This window comes from Lithobates pipiens, unplaced genomic scaffold (genome assembly GCF_037356315.1).
Source record: "Lithobates pipiens isolate NorthernLeopardFrog02 unplaced genomic scaffold, aLitPip1_a1.2 Scaffold_19, whole genome shotgun sequence".
NCBI lineage: Eukaryota > Metazoa > Chordata > Amphibia > Anura > Ranidae > Lithobates > Lithobates pipiens.
Window position 1 is genome coordinate 55,799,339 of NW_027507764.1, and position 12,784 is coordinate 55,812,122.

Genomic DNA, 12,784 nt, shown 5'->3' on the forward strand with positions numbered 1-12,784 from the left:
AGACACTTCCTCTGTGGTTGTCTCTGCTTGTTGTAAGACTTCTTCCTCCACCAATACACCCAACAAGGTGGACACATCAACTGCCACTAACCACAGCTGGTCAACATGTGCTTGATCTTTAAAGTGGAACTCCACCTTTTTCATCACCTCTCCACCCACCCTTCCCTTACGCCTGAACAGCCCCCCCCCCAACATTTTTTCTATTAACCCCTTCTTGACGGAAGGTAAAACTAAGCTTAATGCCTGAACAGTTTTACAACTTTAACTAATGTTAGGTGAGCCTTACAAGGATCCAAATTTGGTTCCGTAGGATTTCCATCCAAGAAGAAGTTGATCTACTGATTGATTTCTATTCAGACATCCTGCCAGTATATTCTGATGGGCGCTGCATGCTATAGATGAGGCATCACTAAATGGGGGGGGCCAGGAGCCAAACCAAGTTAATGTCCTATTTGCACCATTTAGGAGCCGGCTCCCCCCCCCAAGCCTCAGCCACTGTCATTGTCAGCAGAGCAAGGAGCCGGAGGCTGTACAGTGCTGAGCGGTGGGTGGGGGCAGGCTTTCAAGTTACCAAGCAGGTGATTGGGCGCTAGGACACAGGGTGGTCCTAGCAAACCAATCATCCGCTTATTAGAAAATTTAACTCCTACAGCTTCCGCCGCTCAGGGCTGAGGGCACTGCTGTGAAGGGTAAACTGTGATATAGAAGGGGGGGACAGAGGATCTGATGAATGGGATTGTGATTTAAGAGGAGCGGGGCTGTGATGTGAAGGATGTAAGTTATCACACAAACGTGCGATTTGGACCTTCTTTGGAAGAGACTGTTACTGATCGGACCTCCATTTAATTTTAATTCAGTACCCTGCTATTAGGGTTGCCACCACATCCCTTTAAACCCAAACACATAGTAATTACACGGGTTCTGAGGCTAATTTAATGCAGATAAGGCACCAAAGTGAGTGTAATTACCACCTTATTCAGCCACAGAACCTGTGTAATTAATGTGTTCAGTTTTAGGCTGGGTTCACACTGCTGCGGGGGGAGATCCGGATGTGATTCGCACCGCAAATCACATCCGATCTCCGTAGCGATGCGAGTTCAGCCATACAGATAGTATGGCTGAATTCGCATCGCTCCCGCAGCAAACTCGCACGGGACCCTTTTTTTTGGTCCGCAACAGAATCGGATCGCATGGGGGTTCACACCATGTGATCCGATTCCTGTGCGAGTCGGCAGATCGCACTGCGATATGCGGACGGATCTGGGGGTGTCATTAACATATCATTGACACTCCCAGCCGTCCGCATAGGGCAGTGTGAACTGCCGGCGGGAGTAATGCGATGCGGGAAAATGCCGCGGATTCGCGGCGTTCCCGCATCGCAGCGGTGTGAACCCGGCCTTAAAGGGGTGAGGAGGGTACCCTACCTGCTATAGACCAGTGTTTCTCAACTCCAGGCCTCAAGGCGCCCCACCAGGTCATGATTTCAGGATTTCCCTCAGATGAAACGGCTGTGGTAATTACTAAGGCAGTGAAACTGATCTAATCACCTGTGCAAAATAATGGCAAACCTGAAAACATGACCTGTTGGGGCACCTGGAGGACTGGAGTTGAGAAACTATAGTCTATAGCCCTGATCTGTGTATTCTGATGGTGGGGGAGTCTCCCCACTGTCTGAATACAATGACACAGCAGGAGGATTCCCCCGTCCACCTCAAATGTGTAGATGGGGAAATCGTGTTTTATTTTTTTTTATTAACCCATGCATGGCCAGCTTTAGTAAAACATATCATCGTAAGTGTATCTCAGCTGGATTAAACCGCATTTTTTTTTATTTTTTTTTTCCCCAGAACAGACTGGGCTTTCATTTGGTGGTAACGGCAATTTCGGGCCTCCCAGTTCCTGATCATTAGTATGAGACCCAGGCCTCTTGGTGACGGCTCGGTCTCTGTGTTGAGAATGAGCTGTGTGGTGCGCTCTCAGCACAAACAGCAGCGAATATACAGCATGTGACACTTTGAATAAAGACCTACCTCCAGGAGGTGGTGTATATGCGTGTGCTCATAGGGAAGAGCTTTAAAAGAAAATCCTATACTTACCCGTTTTCTAGTTGCTCCACTGATGTCACTCCAATGATGTCAGTAGTGGGTGGGTACTCCTCCAGGATTAAAGCAACACTGATGTATGATATGTGAGCAGCGCTCAATCCTGGTGTACTGTGAACCCAGCCTCTGTGATGATTCATATAAATGACAGGCCGGGCTCACCGGAAATGGGCAGAATGGGGTGTGTGTGTGTCATTCTGCCAAGGCAAGGACAGCACTGGGAGGGTGGAGACTGGAGAGGGTAGGTACAATAATGAAAAATGTTATATATATATATATATATATATATATATATATATATATATATATATATATATATATATATATATATATATTCGTATTTTTAAAGGATCCAAAAACAACCCAAAACAAATTCTCCTGCTCCTGATGAGTAGAACGATATCGCATATGAATATAAATGGTGCACTATTTATTTTTATTTTTTTAACCACTTCCCACCCGGCCAATGCACATATACGGCCGGGTGGGAGCCGCCTACTCCTGATATGACGTTCAGGAACGTCATTCAGGAGTAGCGGGATCGCGCGCAGCGGCGCGATCCCGATGCGCCTGTGTCACCCGGACACGGCGCATCTCAGATCGGCAGGAGGGCTCTGTGATTGGCCCTCCTGATCACATGACGGCCGTGTCCAATCACGGCCGTCATGTGATGTAAACAAACAGCCGGTTGCTAGGCAATCGGCTCCTCCTCTCCTCACACAGAAGTCATCGCTGAGGAGAGGAGAGCAGATCGCTGCAGCCGGCTGCTGATCAGTGAGTATGAGCTGCTTTTTGCAGCTTTTTACTCACTGATCACCAGTCTAGTGTACACAGTAAACACACCACACAGTAAACACATCACACAGTATAAACACAATGTCCCCACACATGTCCCCAAAACATACATGTCCCCAAATAATAAAAACACATGTCCCTAATAATAAAAACATGTCCCCCACATATGTCCCACTAAAATCACATGTCCCAATGATTATCTGCACACATATGTACGTGATCACCTGCACACATATGTACATGATCATTTGCGTACATATGTCCGTGATCACACAAACCAATTATTATACACTTAACGGATTTTTTTTTACCAAAAACATGTAGCAGAATACATTTTGGCTTAAATTTATGACAAAATTTGATTTTATTGGATTTTTATTGAAGTAGAAAAAAGAAAATATTGTTTTTTTTTTCCAAATTTCCGCTTTTTTGCGCTTATATCGCAAAAAATAAAAAACTGAGTCGTGAATAAATACCACCATAATAAAGCTCTATTTGTGCGAACAAAATGATAAAAATTTCATTTGGGTACAGTGTAGCATGACCGCGCAATTGTCACTGAAAGTGCTAGAGCGCTGAAAGCTGAAAATTGGGCTGGGAAGGAAGGGGGCGAAAGTGCCCTGTATTGAAGTGGTTAATCCTACCTAAAATGCACCAACTAAATAAATTAAAAAAAAAAGACCAATTTTATCTAAAATACACTGACTCTGGCCTAAAACTTTTTTTTTTTTTTACATTTTTTTGTTTTGTTTTGTTTGCTTCAGTTAGGATGGGGTTAGAAACCCTGCCTGGTGTGCTTACTTCCGTGTTCCCCCTTAAACTGCACCATCCGTGCTTATGACCATTGTCTCTGGCACAGAAAGTGATCAGAAAATCCAAAATTAGTTGTCACTGAAATAGGAAGTGAGAATAAATGTAGCTATGGGGGACACCTGTTTTGGTAACATATATATACTTGCCTTAAGCCCCATACACACTATTAGATTTTCTGTAGATTATTTTTGTCTTCAGATTTCCCAAAACCATGTAGTAGAAGGCCCTGCCTGATTGCATACACATTTTAAACTCCTAAGGTTTGACCTCATATTATGTGGTTTTGGTAAATCTGAAGACAAAAATCTGCAGAAAATCGAATAGTGTGTATGGGGTCTTGCTTTTGTTCCGCTTCTCTGTTCGATTGCCAAGAAAAAAGTTGCGCATGCTACAAGTCAGGTGCTACACTCGTATATCAAAGCGAGTTTCCCCATAGGAGTCAATGGAAACTCAGATAATTCGTTCCACAGTGACTGCTGTTGTATGCAGTACTGCATGTGGACAGAGGAGGCAGGGCGCCAGACACACTCGCAGGCCGATCGGAGTGGCTCGGAAACACTCAGGAACGTCTGCTGGCGCCCCCCGCACCTCTGGCCAAATGCGGTACTGCACACCCCAGGGGCTTGAATCCTGCTCGTTGTGCTAGACAATGCTCGCAAACCGAGTCAGGACTTTTAATAAAAAATGTCTCGTATACGGCTCAATCTCCACAACTGTCTTTTATTCTCCCTTATCATTGGGCTTTGTCTAAAATTGGCCCTTATATTGTGTAAAGGGCTGCATAAATTGGCAGCGCTGTATAAGTGCCTTAAATAATAATGTCTATAGTATTCAAGGATATTACTGTTAACACGTAGTTGAAAGATGTACTTTGTTATTGTTGACTAACACATTAACAGTAATATGCTTGAATACTATAGACATATTGAAATGGGTGTTAATATTGTTATCGCCCTACAGGAATCTGTTGGTTTAGTGTATGCAACTTTTATGGAAAATTGTCCCTGGTGTGCCACTTACAGATTTTTAGTATAAAGTGCCAAGGTTCAAAGTGCCAAGTGCCCCAACCCATAGCCGGCAACCAAACAGTCCTCCCTTCACTGCTGTGTGTACATTGTGTTGCATGTTGCTCCTTGCTCTGTTTTATTACAGTATGTACATAGGATTTGTATATTACTTTCTCTGTATAAGCAGACGGAGTTCCTGACAAACAGACAAATATTGCACAAAGAACTTTGTTGGCAGCTGTTATAAAGTTGCACAACAGGTCTACACACATTTCAGGCGCGGATAGTGGTGCAGAGTTTAAAGAAGTATTAAACCCAAAAGCAAACATTTCTTTTATTGCAGCTTACCAACTCTTAGATGGGATGGCTGCATTAGTTTCCTATTTTTAGACTTTTTATTTTATTTTCAGCTGGTAATGCGGCCAGTAAGTCTGTCGTTTTTCAAAAACACAAGCTTTCCAGCAATTACAGAGATGAGACAAACCACTTAAAGTGGAGGGCCACCCTGAAAAAAAAATATACATTAGAAAAAAAAAATGAAGATATTTTTTTTTTTTTAACTTACCAGAAATGCCTGTTGCTAGGCACATCATCCTAATCTGCCTCTTCCTCCTCCGCGGAGATCTTCTGTCTTCTCTCCTCCATGCTGCATCTTCTGGGTAATGGGTCGCGCTGTGTTCTGGGAACTGTGTCCCCAGAACACAGCGCGCCCCATTCACAAAGTGCTGCGCGACTCACGCATGCGCAGTAGGAAACGGGCAGTGAAGCCGCAAGGCTCCACTGCCTGTTTCCCTTAGCCAAAATGGCGGCGCCGGGACCCGAGAGCCGAGGGACGGGTCAGCCTCGGGCGGCCGACATCGTGGGCGCCCTGGACAGGTAAGTGTGCTTATTAAGTCAGCAGGTACAGTGCTTGCAGCTGCTGACTTTAAAAAAAAAAAAACATTTTTATTTTTAAACCGGCCCTCCTCTTTAACGCTGGTAGAAGTGCTTACAGTCATCCCTTTTTATTTTATTTTTTTTAAATGTAAAACTAAAGCTGGCCATACACCTATAGATTATCTGCAGATTTTCTATGTTTAGATGGAAAAAGTGCAACAGATTCTCCATGTTCGCTAAACTGTGTGGATGGAGGAATCTCCCACTTTTTCCATCTAACCATAGAAAATCTTCAGATAATCTATAGGTGTATGGCTAGCTTTAATCCCAAAAAAGGAAAAAAAAACTGATTATCAAGTATTAGCAGGAGTTCAGCTTCAGTTTTTAGTGTATTCAAATCTGCTAGTACATCTAACACCCCCCCCCCCCCTGTTGAAGTCACGTGATGGTGACGTAACGCGTAGGGCACAGGGACACCGGAAGTGACGTTTAGGTCTCAAGCTCGTTTTTACATTGCACATTACTGATACTAAATGTGAGTACTTTTTATTGCTGTTATCTATCAATAAATATCTACCTAAGCAATGCATACTACACCATAGAGCAGTGATTATCAACTAGGGTTCCTCCAGAGGTTGCTAGGGGTTCCTTCAGCATTGGGCCATTTCTGCCTCTCGAATAAGTTCCCACCGACACCATTGATCTTTTTAGCCATCTGTAAGGAGGTAAATCTTCCCAATGACCACAAGTGTAATGACCATTCTTCCCACTGACCATCACACTAATGTATCATGAGTTATAGATTTCTAATTTTTAGCAGGGGTTCCCCAAGACTCAAACTATTTCAAGGGTTCCTCTGTGTTGAAGAGGTTGAGAAAGGCTGCCATAGAGGCTCTGTGTCTCCGAAAACTTTCCCATACATGTCCGGTTTTGAGGCATCTGAGCGGCCCTTATCACTTTACCTGAATGAAAGGAAGCACTTTTTAAGCTCTGCATACACCAGGAACCCCTGGAAAGAAGGAAAGCACAGGAAACATTCCCCACCTGAATGATTAACCCCCCCCTCTCTATCTCTGAATGCTGCTTACCTAAGGTAAGAAGATAGTACACCTACAGGTGTTACTTACACTGAAGACCAACAATCACTGAAGTCACAGTGTTATCTGCTGCTGCTACAAAGCACCTTCACACTGCACCTTGCACTTTGGATCCAGAAGAATTTTTTCTGTGATTCATCAGCACTATTTTACACCTTCGTCATTGTTTATATGGACTCTCTTTGAACCTGTTACATTTTGTATATCCACTCATTTTATTTGAAAAGTATTTTTTATATTTCATTCACTACAGTCACTTGTTTAGGACTTTACTGTAGTTACTGCGGTATTTATGTTAATTTGCACTTTATTGGATTTATTGTGTTTTTACACAAAGTGGACTTTATTTTGAAGATATCATACAGTCGGGTACATAAATATTGGGACATCAACACAATTCTAATCTTTTTGGCTCTATACACCACCACAATGGATTTGAAATGAAACAAACAAGATTTGCTTTAACTGCAGACTTTCAGCTTTAATTTGAGTGTATTTACATCTAAATCAGGTGAACGGTGTAGGACTTACAACGGTTTGTATATGTGCCTCCCACTTTTTAGGGGACCAAAAGTAATGGGACAATTGGCTGCTCAGCTGGTCCATGGCCAGGTGTGTGTTTATTCCCTCATTATCCCATTTACAAGGAGCACATATAAGGTCCAGAGTTCATTTCAAGTGTGCTATTTGCATTTGGAATCTGTTGCTGTCAACTCTCAATACGAGATCCAAAGAGCTGTCACTATCAGTGAAGCAAGCCATCATTAGGCTGAAAAAACAAAACAAACCCATCAGAGAGATAGCAAAATATTAGGTGTGGCCAAATCAACTGTTTGGAACATTCTTAAAAAAGAACGCATCGGTGAGCTTAGCAACACCAAAAGACCCGGAAAACAACTGTGTTGGATGACCGAAGAATTCTTTCCCTGGTGAAGAAAACGCCCTTCATAAAAGTTGGCCAGATCAAGAACACTCTCCAGGAGGTAGGTGTATGTGTGTCAAAGTCAACAACCAAGAGAAGACTTCACCAGAGTGAATACAGAGGGTTCACCGCAAGATGTAAACCATTGGTAAGACCCAAAAACAGGAAGGCCAGATTAGAGTTTGCCAAACAACATCTAAAAAAAGCTTTCACAGTTCTGGAACAACATCCTATGGACAGACGTGACCAAGATCAACTTGTACCAGAGTGATGAGAAGAGTATGGATTGGAAAGGAACTGCTCATGATCCAAAGCATACCACCTCATCAGTGAAGCATGGTGGTGGTAGTGTCATGGCGTGGGCACGTATGGCTGCCAATGGAACAGGTTCTCTTGTATTTATTGATGATGTGACTGCTGACAAAAGCAGCAGGATGAATTCTGAAGTGTTTCGGGCAATATTATCTGCTCATATTCAGCAAAATGCTTCAGAACTCATTGGATGCGCTTCACAGTGCAGATGGACAATGACCCGAAGCATACTGTGGGAAAGAAGTGGAATGTTATGCAATGGCCAAGTCAGTCACTTTACCTGAATCTGATTGAGCGTGCATTTCACTTGCTGAAGACCAAACTGAAGTGAACAAGCTGGAACTGACGAGAGTTGCAGTAGAGGCCTGGCAGAGCATCACCAGGGATGAAACCCAGCCTCTGGTGATGTCTATGTGTTCCAGACTTCAGGCTGTAATTGACTGCAAAGGATTTGCAACCAAGTATTAAAAAGTGAAAGTTTGATGGGTGATTGTTAACCTGTCCCATTACTTTTGGTCCCTTAAAAAGTGGAAGGCACAAATACAAACTGTTGTAATTCCTGCACCGTTCACCTGATTTGGATGTAAATACCCTCAAATTAAAGCTGAAAGTTTGCTGTTAAAGCACATCTTGTTTTTCATTTCAAATCCCATTATAGTGTATAGAGCCAAAAATATTTGAATTGTGTAGCTGTCCCAATATTTATGGACCTGACTGTATCTCATGAATTTTTAGAAATATTGTAACCTTTTAGTGTTTTAATCGGGAGCCCAACACCAACCATTGATTTTGTATATACATCTAACACCCCCTCCCCTCCAGACTGACAATGCTGCAAGGTGCCCCCTCCTTCATCCGGAGTGGAGATGCTCTAATACAGGAAGTGTGTTACTGGCCAGATCACCAGGAGAAAACAGAAAAAAAGCCTAACAAAAGAAAACCAATGCAGCCACCACATCTAATGATTGGTAGGCTGCAATATATATTACATTTTTCGTTTTGGGCTTAAAACTGCTTTAAGGGCCTGTTCACACCAGAATGCAATGAAAAACGCACAAATAAAGTCACTGTTCACATTTGCATGCATTTTGCACTGTTGTGTTACATTTTTTTTTCGAGCTGCATTTGTTTCCGTTACACACATTTGTTTGCGTTGCAAAAAAATGCAGCCTGCTCCACTTTTTAATAAATGCACGCAACTACAGTGTACAGCTCCATTCACACTTGTATGGCTCCAAAGATGCGCCATCTTTGGTGCAACTTTGGATGGGTGCAATTTAGATATGACTTTGGCTTTCGCCAGTGATAATGGACAAGTGTTGCACACAAGTTGCATTGTATAACATTCAGGTATGACTTTCATGCAACTTCTGAAGGTAAACATTGAAGTCTATGGCCCTCAAGTTGCATGAAAGTCAGACCAAAGTAGTGCATTCACTACTTTGAAGTTGCTGCAACTTTAAGTTGCACATATATGAATGGTTATCATTGGAAAACATGGGGAACGCTTGTCATGCAACTTTGATGTCCAAAGTTGCATGACAATTTGCACAAGTGTGAATAGAGCCTAATGGTGTGAGCTACACTCACTGAGAATCGTTCATTTTATTGTCATTGCCTTTGGAATATGTTTTGACAGCATCTATTGTGAACAGGCCCCTAACCCTTTCACTGCATGAACCATTTTTGGACACCTGTTCAATGAACACTGTATTTATTGGCATATAACATGCACTTTTTCACCCTGAAAATCGGGTGCAAATAGTGTGTGTGTGTGTCTGTGTGTGTTATATGCCGATACTGCAATTAGGACTGCCTAGAAGGGAAGGGGAAGGGACGAGCGTCGTCAGATTATACTGGGAGAAACTCAGTGGCCTCTGTAATAGGAAGTCCAGTCTCCTGGGCCAGCATTGGACTAGTGTTCTGTCTATCATAAAAGCCGGTCCAGGAGGCGGGACTTTGTATTAAAGAGGCCGCCGAGTAAGCAGGATATTCTCGCTGTATGTAATCTGACAGCGCTCATCCCACCCCCTTCCTGTCCCCTCAGAGGCAGCAGTAATCTGAGGTGAGGCTGCAGATGGGCACTGATCAGGCGGCATTGATGGCAATGGTGAGGTAGTAGATGGGCACTGATCAGGCTTCATTGATGGCAATGGTGAGGCAGTAGATGGGCACTGATCAGTCTGCATTGATGGACACTGACCCTTATTTTGCTTCAAAGTTCTTTATTTAAAATTATTATTTTTTTCCTGAAACTTCCCTCTTAAAATGAAGGCGCATGTTATACTACTGTGCATGTTATATGCCAATAAATACGGTAATTAGACTCGCTTGTAGTTGAATTCTTGTTAATTGGGATTTGCTCCTAAGACTTTCATTGGTGTATTCATTTTTACAACACAGTCTTGAATGAATTTCTTATACTTGATTATTTTGAATACTTTTTTTTTTTTTTTTGTGTGTGCAAATGAACAAATCTTGGTTATGGCTCATGTTGGCGCTTCAATCATCATGGCACCATGATTGATATGGTGTCGGTTATTGAAGCGCATTGTTTCTATTGTTACATTCTAAAATATAATGAAGTGGTTCAACTCGCCATAATGCAGAATCAGTGGGAGCCCTGGGCGTGTCCCACTTGCCCCTTTCTGCTGCCACCAGATGCAGCATGTCACTTGCCACCGTGGATTGTCACCTTCCACCATTTGCAGACTGTCACTTTCCACGTCATCGGCCACCAGATGTGGGTTGTCACTTGCCAACTGATATGGATTGTCACTTGCCATGCCAGCCAATGCCACCAAATGTGCATTGACGCTGCATTGGTGGCAGGCTGGCAGCACTGGTATATTTAGTGAGGGCAGGAGAATGGTGATGCAGGGCGGCAGTGAGAGATGTCATATTGCTGCTCCCCGCCGCACCTCCGACAATGAAGCAAGGGCATCTGGATGCAAAGTGGAGCTCCACCAATGACGGGAAGCACGTGACTTGCACTCCACTGTGCTGTGAGGGCGGAAGAGCGCTGATGTGTGGTGGGCAGTGAGAGCTGTCATCTCCCTGCTGCACCTTGCTCCCACACTGAAGAGGCCCGACTATGAAGAGCGCTAATGTGAAGCGGGCGGAGAGAGCATCATCTCTGCTTGTCCGTCCGCTCACTTCTCTCCACTCCTCCGCCTGCCTCATTCAGCCAGCCTGCCCGCCACAGCAGCCGTGGCCATGACCTGCTTGTTAGGCAGGGACCCTGTGGCAAGAGACTCAGGGCTATGGGCCCCAGATTCGGGGCTATAGCCCTAATAGCCACCCCCTAGCCACGCCCCTGTGTGGGAGTATTTTGTAGTATATCGTTCCATAGAAAATGTTGATTGAGAAAGAGAAAACCTTTACTTTCCTGACAAATCTGGGGTCTGATGAGGGGATCCTGTTATGGGGTGGTTCTGTGATGAGGGAACCCTGTTATTGGGGGGTTCTGTGATGAGGGGATCCTGTTATGGGGGGGTTCTGTGATGAGGGGTTTCCTGTTATGGGGGGGGTTTCTGTGACGAGGGGTTCCTGTATTGGGGCGAGGGCTCTGTGAGGAGGGGACCCTGTATTGGGGCAAGGGCTCTGTGAGGAGGGGACCCTGTATTGGGGCGAGGGCTCTGTGAGGAGGGGACCCTGTATTGGGGCAAGGGCTCTGTGAGGAGGGGACCCTGTATTGGGGCAAGGGCTCTGTGAGGAGGGGACCCTGTATTGGGGCAAGGGCTCTGTGAGGAGGGGACCCTGTATTGGGGCGAGGGCTCTGTGACGAGGGGACCCTGTATTGGGGCGAGGGCTCTGTGACGAGGGGACCCTGTATTGGGGCGAGGGCTCTGTGACGAGGGGACCCTGTATTGGGGCGAGGGCTCTGTGACGAGGGGACCCTGTATTGGGGCGAGGGCTCTGTGACGAGGGGACCCTGTATTGGGGCGAGGGCTCTGTGACGAGGGGACCCTGTATTGGGGGGCGGGCTCTGTGACGAGGGGACCCTGTATTGGGGGGCGGGCTCTGTGACGAGGGGACCCTGTATTGGGGGGGTGGGCTCTGTGACGAGGGGACCCTGTATTGGGGGGGCTTCTGTGACGTGGGGGGACTATGATGAGGAGAGTCTGATATGGGGGGGGGGTTGTGAGGGAATGGTCTTTAATGGGACCCTGTATTGGGGTGGTTCTGTGATGAGGGAACCCTGTTATTGGGGGGGGGGGGGGGGGGGTTCTGTGATGAGGGGAGTTTGTGGTTTGGAATTGAATCATAATGGTAGGTCATATACTTTTGCATATAGACAAGATGCTGTTGCATGTAAATCTGACTTCCTGATAAATGTAATTTTAGTTTTAATTATCATGATACAAAATCATGGATGTGGGGGGCCTTTTGGTGGGTGTGGGTTTTATTTATTTTTTTCTAGTGGGGGAGGGGTGGGGGGCGTCAGCATTTCATTCTTGGGCCAGCCTTGCTTACAGGCCCAAAACCCAATGAGGTTCAGCTGATTTGTAGCAGTGCAGGGATATATTTGTCACATATGTTTTATTTTTTATTTTTTTCCAGCGATCGCATCAACCTGGTCAGAGACGTAGAACCTGTTGAGCTTCCAAACTGCCAGCTTCTGGCCGGCATCGGTATGTAACTGACATTTTATGACATACTGCACTAACATCATTTCACAAACCCTCAGGAACGATCCTACATGTGTTTGTTATTTTTACTTCATGATCATTCTCTCATCAAAATGGTCAGTTAAGAATAATAAATATTGTGTTGATTGTGATTGTTTTTTCCGCTCGAAATGACCATTTAGGGATTTATATATCAATGAATTGCACAAATCTTTACTGTCATTTACAT

The 12,784-nt window shown here is 44.6% G+C and overlaps 1 protein-coding gene across 1 annotated transcript in view; it reads left to right on the forward strand.

Moving 5' to 3' along the window:
• LOC143995973 (serum paraoxonase/arylesterase 2-like) overlaps positions 1-12,784 on the forward strand; it is a 48,050-nt gene that overhangs the window by 5,313 nt on the left and 29,953 nt on the right. Inside the window, exon 2 of the mRNA XM_077490755.1 lies at positions 12,488-12,558. Within this exon, the coding sequence (XP_077346881.1) occupies positions 12,488-12,558 (71 nt within the window). The remainder of the gene's footprint in view (positions 1-12,487; positions 12,559-12,784) is intronic.